Genomic DNA, 18,425 nt, shown 5'->3' with positions numbered 1-18,425 from the left:
ATATATATATATATACACACACATGCATGTACATTTGTAAATAGATATATATTTATAATGTATATATTCAATAAAGTTATTCAAAATTGCAGTAAATTAAGCTCAATAAAAATTGATTTACACTTTCAGAGCATATATAACTTTATTACACATCCCAAAGCCACAGAAGTATTCACTTAATTCACATTCATATATACGTGTGTGTGTGTGTGTGTGTATGTCTGTGTGTTTTATAATAGACAAAAAAATAAAATAAAATAATGCAGCCTTTATTCCAAAACTCTGCTGGTTAACATACCAAGGGCAATCATTGAATGTTGTTAAACTGACTAAAGTAAATATCATTGACAATTAGCATTTATTTATTATATCATTATTTATTTATTTTTATTTTTTTTGCTGTGGTTTCGTATGTATTAAAAAAATTTGTTTATCAAAGGGGAAGTAACTATAATAACGTTGACAGGGGATTATTTCCCTTTTACTGTCGAAATTTTAAGGAGGGGTTGTGCACTTTTTTTTGTTTTCTTTTATAATTAGAGGTTCCCATATACTGCTGATATCTATGCTCAGTCTGCTTAGTAATTTTTTTTCTTTTTTAGCATATGTGCCGCTTCTTTAAGTCGTCTAACTCTCCATCTTGCATCCCTGTCAATTATTTTGACCTCGTTCCATAAAGGAAAACATGTTCCTTTTGTTCCCCCTATGTGATCAGCTAGTCGCGACTTTTTTACTTTCCCCCGTGTTATGGCTTTACAGTGTTCTTCTAGCATTATTTTTAGGGGCGACCAGTTTCACCTTTGTATAGTTTTCCTCTTTTGCATAAAATCTCATATACACAGTTTTTTGTCATGAGATTTTCGGTTGGGGGTTTGACTCATGCTAGTTGTTTTGATGTCATATGGACTGCATATTTTTTTAAAAACTTATTTTTACTTTAAAAAATGAAAAATAGTAACACACTAAGGTTGAAGGCCAGCTTAGATCATGAATAAAATGCGTGATTGCTATTTTTTGATTGGTTCTTCTATTATCGAATGGGTGTGCAATCTGCATATAGATTTCATTACATCTTATTTATTTATTTCTTCAATTTAGATTTTGATATCCACATCATGGATGGGAGCAGCAGGAAACAGCTTTCAGATTTTCAAAGACAGGTGATAATTCTTTTCTAAAGTGAAAATCCGAAGTGCACGGCCGACATTTTGAGTATCGATGAGTATAATATAACATTTGTCTTTGAAAAACTTTGTAAAAATTATTCTTTGCGAAAATAAATCGTTGTTTGACAAATTTCCCGCTTTTCTAGCGACCACCGTGTGTGTGTGTAGAAAGGGTGAGAGATTAATAATTGTGAAATTATCAATCTAGTTTTCATAGAATGAAACATAACAAAATCAAATCTCACCCTTTCTATTGATACAGCTCTAGGTAATTACACCTATTGAGCTTACTATAACTGCAATACTCTGAACAAAGCACCTTTAAATATATTTACTGAAGCTTTGCTCATTTAGACTGTCTATTACACTCTATAATATATAAGTGAAATTGTCTGTGTGTGTCTGTCTGTGTGTGTACATTTCCCTACCAAATTACTCTGTCAATTTTCAGTCTACAGACTCAAGATTTGATATAAGGGGTATTGAGATTTGGGAAAATCTTTTTAATCGATTTTTGGACAGAAATTTGGCTGTCAACAGGTCAAAGTTCAACGATTTGACCTTTGCAGACTCTACCAAACTCCTCTGCCAATTTTGGGTCTAAATACTTGAAATTTTAGATGTAGGTTCCTTGGACATGGATCAAACTTTTTAACTTGATTTGAGCCCAAAACAATAAATGTTAAGGCATCAAAATTGGGGTCAAAGATAAAAATAATTTAACCTCTAAACCAATTTTTGGTCTAAACATTTGAAATTTTAGATAAAGTGTATTCAGACATAGGGCAAGCTTTTTAATCAGTTTTTGACCGAAAATTTGGCTATCAAGGGGTCAAAATTCAAAAGACCTCTCTAGCAAACTATTCAGCAAATTTTCGGCCTAAACATTTGAAATTTTACAAGCTTTTAATCAGTTTTTAGACTGCCAAGAGGTCAAAGTTGAAAAAGTTGACCTTTACAGACTCTACCAAACTCTTCCACCAATTTTGGGTCTAAACACTTGAAATTTTAGATGTAGGTTACCTGGACATGAGTCAAACTTTTTAATATATATATATATATATATATATACACATAAAATTATGAACAGTACAAAGGACCCAAGGAAAGCTGGGCTGAACTGCTAGTATATATATATATATAAAATAGAAATTTTGAATTAAAAAAAAATAAAATAAAAGTTCTCTAGTTTCCATTCATTTATAAACTGACCTTGACACCAACCGGAGGTTTGAGTTGCCTGATGAGATAATTATGTTGTTGTAATCAAGATGTAATTTTGTTTACTTCAATTAAATAAAATTATATATATATATATATATATATATATATATATATATATATATATATATTGTTCCTAACAAATCAAACTTAATGCTTTTAAAATATATTTTTATGTACCCCCCAAATATGAGATAAAGAATAAAAAAATATAAGAAAGGATGAGAATATGGTAATGAGAGGAGGAGAAGACACCTGTCATCCTGCAATTATCTTGATTTTTTTTTTTAAATGTGGAGGTAGCAAAAACCTTTTTTTTACTTTTATGTAATTTTGTTTACCCAATCAAATTAAAATGATATATATATAATTAAAATATTTGCTCCTCTTAATAGCGTTGAGCTTTTCTTATCTTGATAAGTTTTGCTTTGTTAAAGATTTACTCTTGGATAACATAATTATGTTACTAACAAATAAAAAAATATGAATATATATTGTTCCTAAAAAATGAAAAACAAACTTAATGCTTTTAAAATGTTTTTTTTTTTTAATGTGCCCCCTCAATGAGATAAAAAATATAAAAAATTAAGGAGAGGGTGGAAATATGATAATAAGGGGAGAAGAAGAGAGTGGTCATCATGTAACTATCTCGACTTAAAAAATATAAGGGTCAGCATAAAACCCCTTTTTTATTTTAATTTTGCGTACTTACATTATATGTGTAAGAATAAGTGAAGCATTGATTATTTCATGGTACAGTGAATATTTCATATCAGTCAAGAAAAAAATAGAATCAAATTTACATTTTGGAGATGAGGATCGATAATTCAGACTACGATTAAACTTTTTGGGGTTACTTCATAACAAAACCTGACTAGCAGAGTATAGGCCATTATTGAGACGGCTTTTTGGGCTGAAGCATGGTATTGTGTAGTCTTGGGAGGTCCATCCTCCAAGACTTTACTTTCTCACCCTTTGAGAAGTGGTTAGTTTATTGCTAATCACCAGAGGTGCCCCAACCAAGATATATCGATGGGGCTCCTCAGGCAATTTTTGTTTGGCCAAAGTGCTCTTCCACTGACTTCAAATCCTGCTTTCATAACCTCGAGTTCCATTGTCCTGCCATGATAAATAATTCAGATTACTATTCTCATCTTGGTTGTTATTTTCACAACATTTCAGCCAATGTAGCCTACGACCTTCGCGAGACATTTCTTTTCAAAATTGGGCATCTTTTTGCCAAACCTGAACAAAATTTTTAACTGAACTCTTTACTTAATCCACATAGGTAGATTGTTCTTATTCTGCCAGTCATGATCGGATAGAAGTGTCAATTATTATGTTATTCTTGGTTACTATAATTTCTGCACTACACCCCCCCGCCCGCCTCAAAAAAAAAAAAAAAAATGGTAGCATGACCACAGAACAAGGTACAACATTATTACTAATTCTCCACCCCCCAAAAAACGATGATGCTAATCTTTCTAATGATAGTATCATGACCACACAATAAAATAAGTAACACTTCTACCACGGCTGAGGAAACAAGAACAATCTACCGTCATGGATTAAATAAAGAGTTCAACATAAAGATTTCAGAGTTTGAGAAGATGTACCAGAAGTTCATAAGGTTGCATCAGCTGAAACGTTATGGAAATATCAACCAAGATAAAAATTGTAGTCTGAATAATTCAAATAACATAAATGAAATTGAACTCCGTTTTATAATGTAATAAAATCAAAAGAGAGAAGGAGGGGGAGGTATTTTTTTTTTTTGTTATACTTGCAGAATTCAGAAAAAGAAAAAAAAAATGGATGAGTAAACCATCATAGATATGATTTTCAAAAATAGTTAATGCTCTAAAAATTTTCAAATAAAATGCATTTGTTTTTAACAGATGAACAAAAAAAAATGTGTATGTGGGGGGGGTGTAACGATAGAGAATGGGAGGTAAGACAGTGCAGAGAAAAATGGGAGCTGAATTATAGAGATGAAAAGGAAGAGAGAAAGAGAGAGAGAAAGAAGGTGAAGGAGTTAGAAAATGTGCAGAGGAAAGAATGAAAAGTATGCAGAAGGAGTGGCAATGTTATTTAGAGTTGTGCTCAATCGAGAGAGAGGGAGAGAGAAAGAGGGAGAGGGAAAGAGTGAGAGAGAGAGAGTGAGAGAGAGGGAGAGAGAAAGAGAGCTTGAATGCCAGAATGAAAAGTTATTGTCAAAAGTCTTCAAATTCTTCGAAATCGCTATTGTCAGACTCAGGTGAACTGTCTCTGGTGACTCTACTGATTCGATTTAGTCTTTCCTGAAGCAGTTTCAGATGTGAGTCGCTTGGAATTGGGGATGGCGAACTTCTCTCGTGACTTGCATCACGCTGGGATGCGGATTTCAGTTTCACTCCTTTTTTGATCATATCAAAAATATGATTCATTGGATCTGAAGAAAAAAAAGAAAAAGAAAATAAGATGCGTCAAAGATTTCCTGTTACTATAGCTGTGACATTTTTTTTTAATGGAAATCGCTTCAGACATGGCATGAAACTACTTGATGTAAGAACCTAAGAAAAAAAATACTACTTCCAGATCAAAAAGTTGTCAATGATAAGTGTTAGGGTGGAATAAATTCTGACCCATATAACAAAAATTCTTCCTTCTTTGTCAGGAACATCGCTCTTGGAATGTGAGGACTAAAGGACAAAATAAAGGAAGCAGGATTTACGCGGCTGCCAAAAGTAAACCCTAGATTTACTTTCTACTTTCCTTAAATTATAACATGGGGTTGAGTTAGTAAAAATCCTTGAGACTTGCGCTGGAAAAAAAAAAAAAAAGAATTCTAACTCTTTTTACCTATTGACTGTGGTATTTTGTTGGTCATGTGCAGTTCTAGGAGATCCGGCCCCACCCCCAGGTTTTGCATACTCTCTTTGAGAAGTGGTTAGTTTATTGGTAATCAACTGAAGTGAATGCTGGGGAATGCTGACAGGGCTGCCTAGGCACTTTTTTGCAGACCAAAGTGCTTCTCCTCTGGAGCACTGGCTTTTCAATTTCACTTTCAGACCATATTCTCATCGTGAGGGAAAGAAAGCGATAAATATTTTTACAGCCCTGTCTGTGATAACACAAATCACAAAAAATAAAATGTTAACCTTGGACCGGCATAATGAGTGGGACGATCACGGCCTGTGTAGTGAATCTACAAGTGCAACCATTTTTTTTTTTACAGAAATCGCTTGGGACAAGGCATGGAGCCACTTGATGTAAGGAGCTAAGGATGTTTCTACATTGCCTCCAGAAGTTCTTCATTTTTGGGACTTTTTAGCAGCAGCTAAATTTTATACACTGAAATAATAACTAAAAAAAACAATGGAGTCTTCATACAAATGGCAGTTAGTGGTTATTTTAGCATACGTACACATTTCAAGCATGTTCTTAAGATTACAAGCGTAATGCTAAATTGATTTCAACTCAAAATGGTTCCTCATTTATTAATATTTTACAAAAACAAAATAAAACAAAATTTTCATTGTATTATGTTTGAGCCACTAAACTACGATTTTACCAAAAAGTTTTCTAATGATATCTTTTTTTTAATGAAAATCGCTTGAGGCAAGGCATGAAGCCACTTGATGTGAGGAGCTAACAAGAATGAAAGCTGATTATTACAAAAAGACAGGAGATGTCCATTGACCTTAGTCTTGAAAAGACCAAAGTTGTAGGTTAAAGGAAAACAGTTAGCAGGAAAAGAGTTCCATAATCTTATAATCCTTGGTAAGAAACTACTAGAATAGGAAACTGTATAACATGTATTAAAATGAGGTATTAAAACAGCAAATCAAACGAGCTGGAACAAAAAAAGCGGGGAATAGATCAGACAATTCTAAAGAACACATGCCATAATAATATTTATAAAAAGACTGAGACTAGCAGCATCATATTCATGAGAGAAGAGTGGGGGGGGCAATCAAATTATAGACGTTGCAGTGATAAATGATTAGCCAGAGAAAGAAGGGGATCGTGCATAGAGCTGAAAATATCTCTGACCAGAACCACATCACTTAAGAGATAATTCCTTTGTTTAAAAAAGTAAGTGCATCATTTGAAGGAAGAGTCCTGTTAGAATCGTTTTTGTGAAAGCAACAATGTCCAAGACCAGTGGGATATTATCCTCAGTGAATGTTTCCTCTGGACGGCTGAACAGCGCCCACCAACAAAAGGCCAGAACCAACCAAGTGTGAAGAAATCCCAGGAGAATAGAAAGAAAAGCAGTTATAGCCGGCCCTCTCCTAAACCCCACCCAACATGGAAGAGGAGGAGGAAAAGTGGGAGTTGGTCCTTGGGAGAAATACTGAAACAGTTCAGGCACTGTGCCTCTCAGAGTAGATTGGTTCCTTTGGGGCTCTCGGCCCAAGTGACTCTATAATAGGACTTCTACATTTCAGTCTGATCAAGTAAAGATTCAATGCTGCAGGTCTATCATTCATTTTTGTAAACTCATAAAATATAATACATATCTATGATTTGTTTAGAAATGAGATCTGTGGTTTTGTTTTGTATGAGGACTCTTCATTGCAGACCTGACAGGATCAACAGACGTATTAGCCCCAAACAATGTTTGAAACTATCATGGTAAGGCGAGTGCACACATACATTTTCACACTTTCGATTGTTTCCTATTCGTATTCTCATGTTCTCTACCCTTTCTAATGAATGACTAGTAAGATCATAGACTGCTATCAGATGCTAAAATCTAAACAAAGAAAAAAGAAAATGACGTAACACATGCTAATCTTACTTGTGTCTTTTATCATCGGCCTCGGCTTCTGACTCGGAGGTTTTAGTCTGTTTCGTCCGCTCAAGATAGTCTCTAAGTCCAGCGTGACCCCCTGGTCTCCTGAAGAGGGGCCGTTTGAATTTTTAGAAGGAGTGGGTGTCTTTTTCTGGATAAATAATTTCTGTTCACTTGATTCACCATCTGGTGGCAGTGGAGGAGGTGGAGGTGGAGGAGGAGGTGGTGGAGGAGGAGGTGGTCCACTCGGGGGAGGTGGTGGCGGTGGAGGAGGGACTGAGACCTGATTAGGGCCCAAAGGAAGATCGTACGAAGGCATTGTCACATCACAGATAATTTCAATGGGCGAGGTTGAGGAGCTTGTTGAAGTGGAGGTTTCAGCTGTTGTCCTCATCATCGAGGTTTCATTCTGTTCACAAGGTTTTCGATCAACATCGCCGCCAACTTCCATTGCAGCGCATGCCCCCTCCACATTCCGTGCAGCAGAGCCAGACTCAAAGATACGGATATCCAGGTCATCCGACTGTGGTTTTTGTTTTCTCTTTCCATGTCTTTTCCATGGTTTCTCGGGGGAAGATGCTGGTGTCTTGGACTTTGGCAGCACCGAGTTATGGGCAGGAACAGATTTTTGGTTACTTTTCTCTGAAATCGGAGATGTTGATGGACTGTAGATGGTGTCCTTCTTCTTTCCTGAGGGCGGTTGATATCTGGAAGGCTTGATTGTCGCTGGAGTTGGATATTTCTGAAAAACAAATAACATTTCATTTAAAATTGCCATTAAAGACTATCTGAAAGGTTTGTCTGAAAAATAATGGGACTAGGTGTGATCGAGAAATGATTGCGTGATACTATCAATGCCACCCACCCTCCAAAAAAAAAGTGTTAGCAAGTGGAAAGAAATAGAGAAAATAAACTCATAAAAAGCCAACAATTCTGAAAGACTAACAAAAATAAAAAAATAAATCAGCAATAGAAATAAATACAACAGAATGAAAATAAATAAAGAAACAGTAAATAAATATAATGAGCAAAATTATAAAACATATTGTAAAGAGAAGTGAGTAAGCTTGAGAAGTTTTATTTAACTAAGAACATCGCATGGACTTTACCAACACTGGCCATAATTAAAAAAAAGGAGGAAAAGTTTTGAATAACACTCAAGGGAGGTAATTCACTTCCGGAAAACAAATATTTAAAGAAGAGTTCTCTTTTTCAGCACACAAATAACAAAAGAAAAAGTAAATTAAGGAACATATACCGGATACAAAATAACTACTTAAAATACAGAAGCTGAAATCCAAGAAACAGAGCCTACATAGGAGAGAGATAACCACATGAAGACCATATGGTTCTTATTTAGAATTCAACTCAATTAAAAAAAAAGCAAAACTACAGAAAAATCTTTATGATGTACATACTTGCCACCAACCGAAATTATCATATTCTAAAAATCACATAAATTGATCAAGTAATTTTATTTTTATAAAGAAAATCATTTTTAAACGAATTCACTAGCATTATAACATAAATTTAATGGTTCTGAATTATCGTGCTGGGCCCATAACCTGTTAAGTTTGAGACATTGTGTTGAACAAAGATGGCGGCGTAGTTCAGATCAATAACCAAGATGGCGACCAAGAATCAAATAGGGTCCGTGGCGTAGTTAACCTCTTAAGTTCTGAGATATTATGTTGAACAAAGATGGCGGCGTAGTTCAAATCAGTAACCAAGATGGCAGCTCAGTTCAGATCAGTAACCAAGATGGCGGCGAAGAATTAAATGCGGTCCGTGACGTAGTAAACGGCGAACTGATTGAATCCAAAATTCGACAATTTTTATAATAATTTTGCGACGTTTTCATTGGTTGTTTAGCACAGCCGTTGGTTATAAAAATGATTGGCGAATCTATTCGTCTCATACCCCCATTAGGAGTCAAAAACATTTTACAAATTTGAAATAAGAACCAAAACTATCAATCTCCATGTATTTATTTTTTATTGCAAGTTGATTTGCTTATTTCAGTCGTTTACATTGTTGTGTTCAAATAGTGTGTTTGAATTTAGATTTAATTTCTGATACTCTATTTAATAAGTTTCTTTGTGCTATTTTCTCTTAGCATAGTTTACAGTATATAAAGTTGTTATAAGTTACCGCTTTTTCTTTCTGATTTTCCATATTTGAATTGTTAAGGTGCCATATGCACTAAGACAACGCGTGCATAATTCCTTTGTTTCCAACTTCCTTTCATCTATCTGTTTTCCTTAAACATATAACTTCAGATTTTAGTATACCAAAGCACCGCAAGAATTGAAAAGTAACATGAAATAAAATAAGACATAATAGATATACATTGGACTACTGTACCATACTGAAGCAACACTCACCTCGAGTGAGTTGAACTGGCTTACTTCAAAGGAAGAAGTTTCATGGAAATATCAAATTCATAAGCGACCCCTAGTCACTTGTATATCCCCAATCAGGAGAGATGATGTTAGGTTTTTGCAGTTCTTGCAGGGAGATGGTGATATGGTCTTATATATAGTGTTTGATATTTTCAAATGGTCTCCCATTTGGTGGTCCTGGATATGACCTTAAACTATATCCGATGGTGTAGAGCTACTCTTTAATTGCCATTGCTCCCAGGTCCACTCTGACCCAGAGTGGTAGTACCTGTTAGTACCGGTTAAATAAAAACCAACTTGAAAAAAAAACCCAAATACATTATATTAAAGAAATTTTCTTCAAAATCACTGGATTCGGCATTAAATAACCTGAAAAGGGTTGATATGCCGTAAAACAAATAACCAACCAACAACAACCCATCTGGTATTAGCCATGCTCACTGTTGCTTAACGCTGGTATCTAATGAGAATCAGATTATGCTGTATTGGAGTGATAAAAGATAGTTTGCAATCTAAGATGTATGCACACAAAAGCTCATTCAACAGCATACTATTATGTAAACGTTGGGCAATGCTGGGTAGAAAAGATTTATTCAGTTATCGGTTTGTCTAGCAGAATAAACAATAGATTAAATCAGGTGCAGGGGATCAAAGGGTCATACTGTGATATGAATCAAACTTTGTGACTGATCAAGTTACACCGGAAGGTATGCAAATGAGGACCGGATCTGACATGTCAAAGGTTCCTGTTTGGAGAAGCAGAGTTAAATTTAGTGAGTTGGTTTCAAGAGGCTAAAGAGATAAAATGTGTTAAACAATGTCTCCCCATAAGGGGGCGACGCTTTCCAAATGGATGCAGAAAAACCACAAACCAAAGATCGTCATTCACTCTCCTTCTGCTGGGACGAAATGCCCGGGAGTGAATTAAAAAAATATATCTAAAAACAATCATTCATCTTGAGTCCCTGTCTCAAAAGCGTCTTTGTTAAAACAGGTTCCAGCTCCCCCAAGGATGATCGACAAATCTCCCAGACGCACCAGCAGAAGACAGGTATGCTGTTATGTATATGTTGCTATATATTCTGACACACACGTACCCACACTCAGAGACTAGACGCTCACAGACCATTGAAAAAGAGTTAAACAACACCATTAAACAAACAGTTAAATAAAAGAAGTAAATATACAAATAGATAAGAACTAATATATAACATAATATAACGATACAATACCATGCAAGTACATATCACACAATACAAATCATAAATCCTCATCTCATAAATTCAAAAACATAAAACATTTTTATTTAAAAGTCATTTTCAGTTAAGTTTGTTTCACAAATACAATATTTTTAGAGGTTTAAGATTTTTTGCATTCACCGGTGCAATTTTCATCATTTTTTTAATTAAAAAAATAGAGAATGAGTGAATGTGCAGCTTATAATTATTAGATGAATGTGTGTGTGTGTGTGTGTATATCAATTGCTCTCCTGGATGTTTTGCTCCTCATATTAAAATATTTGTGTATAAAAGAAAATGTTGAAATGTCTGTTAAATGTGCAAGCAAAAATGAATTGTTTTGTAGTATTTTAATGGAAATAACAATGTATATTCATATGCACACACACTGGTATATTTTTTGTTTTTTATTTAGTTCAGGAGAATAGATAATGAAGTACACATGTACATTACGTTGCAAGCCTATCCTTGTTTTATCGTTATTTCCATGGCAGGTGCTCGTCTGAACTCCAATCTCTGGTCCCCCCTCGCCAATCTTTCACGAAAAACACCCGTCTAGCTGAATCCACTGTGAAAAATTTCCCTCACTCTATATCTGTGCCTAAATCAAAACGCGGATTCCATGAACAAAGCTTCTTTCTTAGAACTGCACGCCTGTGGAACTCTGTTCCGTGTTCCTGCTTCCCACCAGACTACAACTTGGATGTCTTCAAGTCCAACGTTAACAAATTCCTAATGAACCGCCCCCCCCTTAAGTAAACACTTCATCAAATCTCCACACTAACGTAATGTACTTGCAATAACCCTTATCCCTGAGTGGCTTCCGGGCCTTGATAAGTGTAAAAAAAAAAAAAAAGCATTAAGAAAGTTGTAAATTAAAGATGTTACTAGCATTTTTTATCCACATTGATGTTTTTCTTTTATTTGAAGAAAATAATTAGTGTTTATATCGATGAAATAAGACAATGTGAAATGTTCAAATAATTAATTTGTCATATACATAAGTGTTTGAATTTTAGTATGAAGATAAAAACATATTGTAAATAAAATGGAAAGTTCAATTAAAGATTATCAAGTGAAGTAGGGTCCCATTTTCATTTACTAATTTAAAAAATTTTATTAGATAATCGTATCTGTTGATTCCAATCAAAATAAACATTTTGATTGGAATCAACAGATATGATTATCTAATAAATGGAGAACTAATGAATCGTGATATGTTACTAAAAGAATTATTAGGCTGGTTATAATATATAATCAATGAAATAGATTGGAATTTCAATTTTGTTTTATAAAAAAAAAGATTACTTAATTCTGTAAATAACTGGTTGGGTACATTTGTGATATTTCTGTCAAACTTTAAGAATCCAATGGACTTCATTTTAGATATCAATTATATTATCTATCTATATATCTATAAAGTGAGAATGTGTGTGTGTATGAGCGTGAGGACAACTTTCAACTTATCTACTAAACGAATTTTTGATCTACAAACTTAAAATTTGGTATATAGGGTATTCAGACATGTGGAAAGCATTTTTAATCGGTTTTCATTAAAAAAAAAAAAAAGGGTTGCTAAGGGGTCAAAATTGAAAGATTGGTACTTGGGAGGGGCATCATATTTTTATCTATTTTTCAACTGTTTCACGACTGCACATGCACATGCACAAATCGTTTATGTGACAGCTTCCTTATATTAAGAATAAGTAGGTTTTTTTTTTTTTTACTTAGGCATCACCACATTATCAAGGCCAAGAGGCCACTCAAGGATAAGGGTTAAAGAGTGTACAGTAGAAATTGGACAATATAGTAATCATTAGTAATGAAAATTTGGTAAATTTGATAACTTATATGGAACGGCTCATCAAGAACTTGTTTACGTTAGACTTGAAAACAACCATATTGTAGTCAGCCGGAAAGCAGGAAAACGGAAGACAATTCCACAGGCGTGCAGTTCTAAGAAAGAAGCTTTGTTCATGGAATCTACGTTTAGGTTTAGGCACAGATAAAGAGTGGGGGGAATTATTGATAGTGTTTACAGCTAGACGAGTGTTTCTTGTGAAAGTTTGGCGAGGGGGGACCATAGATTGAAGCTCAGTCGAACACTTTCCATGAAAATAACGATACAGAAATACGTGGCAAGCTGGCCTAATGGTTATCGTACTTGACTCCCTGTCTTTAGGTTTTAGTTTGTTTCTCAGCTCGAGTATTTCTTTTTACTTACAAGAAAAAAACATAATACTTGCATGCACATGTCTCAGTTTCGGATTTTTTTTACTTCATTTTTTTTAAAGGAATTTAATGTTAGGTTTAATACCAGGCAACACCGAGTACATCTGCTAGTATAATATATATTAGACTTAATTTTAGATATAGATTGATTCAGATATAAAGCCATATTGTGCATTTGATTCATTATTAATAATAAGCTGACAAAGATTTTAATTCCTTGCAGAATAAAAAATGTAACACCAATAAAGCTAGGTTTAAAAAAAGCACCCTCTCCTCCAATAACATGCTGGTTGAGACTTTTACCCACCAAATAAACAGGGCAGTAATTTCATTTTTTTATAACTCTGGCTTTTAACAATCAAGAAGTGTGGGAGGCACTTAGGTAGGAGATGGCAAGATTAATTTATGCGAATTTGTAAGTGGGAAGAAGGGTAATAGAGAGGTGAAAAAAAAAAAGGAATAAAAAGAAAAAGCAAAGTTACAGGAGAAAAAGAGTAAGAGAGAAGTGAGAGAAAGGAAGGTTAAGAGAAAGGTGAAGGAGAAGAAGCGTAAGAGAAGAGAGTAAGGTTGAGAGAGAGATGTAGGAGAGAAAGGGAAGGAGTAAAAGAGGAGTGACTGAAAGGGGAGAGGTATGATGAGAGGGGAAAGGAGGAGTAAAAGAAGGAAGATGAAGGGTTAAAAGGGGATGAGGAAACATGGGGAAATAGGGGCAAAAGGTGACTAGTTAATTTTGATCGATCCAAAACCAAGCTTCTATTTTTTTTCATCATCAAAGCTTTAATCCCCATTTGGCCCCCAATCAAAATGAATGGCTCTTGTCTCAAGGAAGCATCTTGCTTCCACAAGCTTCTGGGACTGACCTTCAATCCTGACCTTAAATGGAAGACTTACATCAAATCTGTTGCCAAGGTTGTTGAAAAAATGGTTGCATCATTCTACTGCCCTGGAAGGTATCTCACTCCCAGTGCAATCTTTTACCCGTATAGGAACTAAGTATGTCCTAAAATGGAATACTATGGTCACGCTGCTCAGAGCACCCTTTCCTGCCTTGACAGGGTTCAAAACCAGCTCTGAAACCTAATAAATGAGGTCCCTTTTCTCCTCCTTGTAACTTCTTTCTCATAGAAGAGACATAGTGAGTCAATCTTTGTTCTACCATTATTTTCATGGCAAGTGTTCAACTGAGCTTCAATTTATGACCCCTCCCTCCCTGCAAAACATTTACAACAAACACTCAGCTAGCTAACCAACACCAACAATTTCCCCGACTCTCTGTCTGTGCCTACATCTAAATGCAAATTCTATAGACAATGTTTCTTTCCTAAAACTGCTCGTTTGTGGAACTTTGTACTGCGAGCATGCTTTCCAACTCACTACAATATGAGTGTCTTCAAGTCCAATGTGAGCAAGTGTTTAGTGAGCATTCTTCTTAAATAATCAAATTCTACCCAATTTTAATCACTACCGGTCACTATGCTTTTGTCTCACTGATCATTTTACACTGATTAACCTTTATCCTCGAATGGCTTTTAAGGCTTGATAAGTAGTGAATTACTTGTAAAAAAAAAAAGGTACTGGAGAAAGGTGAGGAAAAGTGGGTTGGTAAGGGTAAGAGAAAGAGAAGAGGTAGGATAAGAGAGGAGAAGAGTTAGAGAGGGTAGAGGAAGGTTAAAGATACGTCAGTAAAAGTAAGAGAGAGGCGAGGAAAAGATGAAGAGAAGAATAAGAAAGAGGTTAGGAAAGGTAAGAGAAGGTTGTGGAAGAGCAAGATACAAGTGAGAGAAAGAAAAGAGAAGAGGAGGGGTAAGAGACTTGGAATGTTTAGCAATGAAAATTAATAAAATGGACATTTTAGCTGAGGAAAATATATTTTTTGTCTGCTTGGAACAATTGATGGCAAATCTAAAAATACAATCATCAAAAAGAGTGTAAGGGGGAAAAGGGAGCGAAGGAAAAACCCAGAAATAATTTTCATCCATTTCAAAGTCCGATGATTTTCCCCCCAAAATAAAAGTAATCACACCAAAAATTAAATCTTAAAAAAAAAAAAATAATAATAATAACAAACAAATAAAAGCAAAATAAAATAAATTAATAAAAAGAAGGAAAAAGTGAAAACATAATTAAAAAAAAAAGCCCGGATTGGGAATGATGCGTGTGTGTCAGGGGAGGATGTTGCATGACTACAAAAGAAAGGGAAGAACAAGTGCACCATTTTGGGAGGGGTTATTGAAGGAAGAAGCAATGAGACGAAATAAAAAAAAAATGTTCATAGTTTCACAGTACACCATTGGCTACATATTATTCATATCAGACCAATCAAACAGGATTTACCATTTTTCAAAGATCCCATTAAAAAAGCCAGCCCATTAAAATATATATATATATATATATATATATATATATATATATATATATATATATATATATATATATGAGAATAAAAGCTGGGAGAATCAAGAAATGCTTTTTTTTAATACTCGGAAAAATAAGCAAAAAATTTGTCAAATAGAAACTGATGTCAAGATTCTTACATTGCATGACTTTTGTAGTCCAAACACAGGATCCAAAATCTATGAAAAAAAAAAAAAAAAAAAAAAAAGCAGCAGAAGATACACTCCCACTCACCAGAAATTTCTAAAGTTTCAGGTGCTTTAGGTTTAAGATTGTGTTCTTTCTGGATTTTGTCATTAACAAATGGTGCAGCAAGATTTATTTATCCTACAAAATAAACGAATCTGGTGATTCAGAGAGTGGCCAGAAGACTAGTGACTGATAGAGAGATATATCCTCCCACTATCTCTATGACATTACTAATCAAAATGAAATCTGTTGATCAGTTGACACATCTGGGCTGGTGTACCCACCAATAACCTCTCTCTGTGTTAGACAGGGTACCAAAACAAAATTTCTACCTATTAGGTCTGACACTGTCTACCCAATTTTAAACTCCAACCCCTGTCACATCACCGCAGTGTTGCATCCTGTGTTTGTTTTACAAGTACTTCCACTGAATGTGCTCTAGTAAACTTGTTGCACTTGCACACCTCAATAAAAACCTATTCAACTAGCAGCAAAATCCCATCCCTACACTGTAGAAGTCCTTAGATGATGGAAGACATTTTATTCAAATAGTTTCTTTCCTTTGACCACCTCCCTTTGGAATTCCCTTCCTGTTTTCCCGATCATACCAATATGCAGAAATTTAAATGTAATTTGAACAAACATCTTGTTTCCCAATTCCCTATCTTGCTTGTCATTATCACAGTAACCATTTACATTACAGTGGAAATTTGCATTGCTTGGGATGAACGACAGTTTAAAAAAGAAAGAAATCTATTTTTTTATTAGAACACAACACGATATGTGCACTAAATAAGAAAAAAGGTTTTTTTGTAAGCTTTTGTTTATGGAGCTACACTAGTTAAATAAATAGGGGACAATCTTAATTTACTATTTAAATAAGATAATAAATCTATCAGACAAATCATTAAACATGTATATCCAATAGATGTTATGGTACTAGTGCATTTTGTGAACCAGATGTTTGCTCTGAATCTGACGTAAACTGCTAGAATATGACGAGTGCTGGCTGAGCTGTTCTTAATACTTTTTGTTAACATTATTTAAAAAAAAATTAACTTTTATTACAAAACCAATGATATTAGAAAAAAAAAAATTATATTCTGAAAACTTGTTAAACAATTTTTTCTTCTTAAAATTTTTCTTGTAAAAAAACTTTTGAGACTTTTACCCACCAAATAAACAGGGCAGTAATTTCATTTTTCATGACCCTGGCATTTAACAATCAGAAAGTTTGGGAGACAATTAGGGAGGGAATGGCAAAATTAATTTATGCGAGTTTGTAAGTGGGGGAAAAAAGGAAGAAAAAGAAAGAGAAAACTCACACTCACTCAAATGTGTAAAAGTAACGGTAAGAGAAAAAGGATGTGAAAAAAAAAAAAAAAAAAAAAAAAAAGGTTGGAAAGTTCCTCTAAAAATATTACAAATAAAACAAATGGTAGCTTATTTTTTTTATTTCATTGTTTTTAATTTATTTCTTTGCTAAAAGTTGTTTCTTACAGTTAGCATTGGAAGAACTAACCCTAAATCTTACCCCCCCCCCTAAAAAAAAAAAAAAAAAAATTAGCTTTTAATCATGCTTGAAAAAAAAAAATTAAAATTTATGGTAGGTTGTTATATTTTATTTTTGCTTTTCCAATTTTTTTTTTATTATTGTAATTTATATCCAACGAATGTTGTTATTTCTGTTTCGTAGCGTTTGTAAGATCTGCTCCACAACTCTTAGCATAATGTATCGGTTTATGCCAGGTTCCTAGCATACAGGACCCATATGTTGTAGCAGTCTTTGTCACAAAGGATACCAAGACAAAGAATAACTCAAACTCAGTTTTTCATGCAACAATGACATTTATTTCCCCATTCTCTCACCACACGTGACTTCTCGTTACGGCCGTGACGTCTCTCACATGATCGTCCCTCTAACGTGCTCTCTCTTTCCTTTTTATAGTCTTTTTCCTTACAGTAACATCATTTCTCATTTCGTATGCATTTGCATACATGCATCCACGCTGTTACAAGCGGACTCTGGTTCATAAAATGCATTCGCACAGATTTTATTTAAAACTCATAAAATCGTTTTGTAGTATTTTTGTAGACTCCAAAATTTATTTTTTTCAAAGCCTATTAAATTTTTACCACTGATGTATCTTAGAATATGGAGCACTCTATCTTGCCTTCACAGACCTACTGTTATGAATAGGAGTGTCGGCATATCATAACTATAGGGAGGAGTGATAAAATTGTTGCCCTAGAAAAGACGACATGATTCCATTTTTGTTGGATGACAATCTTTTTTTTTTTTTTTGTTGCAGACTGTCTATTAATTAGCCATTGTGTACAAATCCCAAGAGCGATAGGAGCCTTCTTCTGAAAGTGACACAATGTTCAACGAGCGAGATCGGAAATGTGCCACTGTACAACTCGTGCTCTCTACTGATCCAAGTTATGACAACAGGACCATTGCCAGCACCCTCAAAATGCACCTCCGGATGGTTCAATGCTTGAGTACTATGCTCAATGCATCGTTTGACCCACGGTTATGGTCTTTGTTGTGGTTTGAAGTGAGGGCCACATCATGCCACCTCACGTCTTCGAAGTCAGCTTGAAAGTCAACACCAAAGTGTACCTGGAAGTGCTGAAGAGTATGGTGATCCCATGGTGCAATCAGGTGGCCGATGGCAAACCCTGGGTGTGGCAGCAGAACTCAGTGCCGATCCTTAAGTCCAAAGAAACCCAGGCTTACGACTGTACCCTTCTCTAACTGCCCCCCCCCCCACCTGAACTTACTGGACTACTTCATTTG

The 18,425-nt window shown here is 34.7% G+C and overlaps 1 protein-coding gene across 2 annotated transcripts in view; it reads right to left on the bottom strand.

The window, feature by feature from the left end:
* Window positions 1-3,036: 3,036 nt before the first annotated feature.
* Window positions 3,037-18,425, bottom strand: part of LOC145249579 (junction-mediating and -regulatory protein-like) — a 141,619-nt gene continuing 126,230 nt past the window's right edge. For both annotated transcript variants that reach the window (XM_080111278.1, XM_080111277.1), the window contains exons 9-10: window positions 7,174-7,909; window positions 3,037-4,818 (exon numbers count right to left, since the gene is read on the bottom strand). In XM_080111278.1, coding sequence (XP_079967404.1) covers window positions 4,601-4,818; window positions 7,174-7,909 — 954 coding nt within the window. In that variant the 3' untranslated portion in view covers window positions 3,037-4,600. The remainder of the gene's footprint in view (window positions 4,819-7,173; window positions 7,910-18,425) is intronic.

The sequence above is a fragment of the Euprymna scolopes genome, chromosome 28, assembly GCF_053919585.1.
Source record: "Euprymna scolopes isolate OS-2025 chromosome 28, ASM5391958v1, whole genome shotgun sequence".
Classification (NCBI taxonomy): domain Eukaryota; kingdom Metazoa; phylum Mollusca; class Cephalopoda; order Sepiida; family Sepiolidae; genus Euprymna; species Euprymna scolopes.
This window is presented reverse-complemented; position numbering and strand designations above follow the sequence as displayed.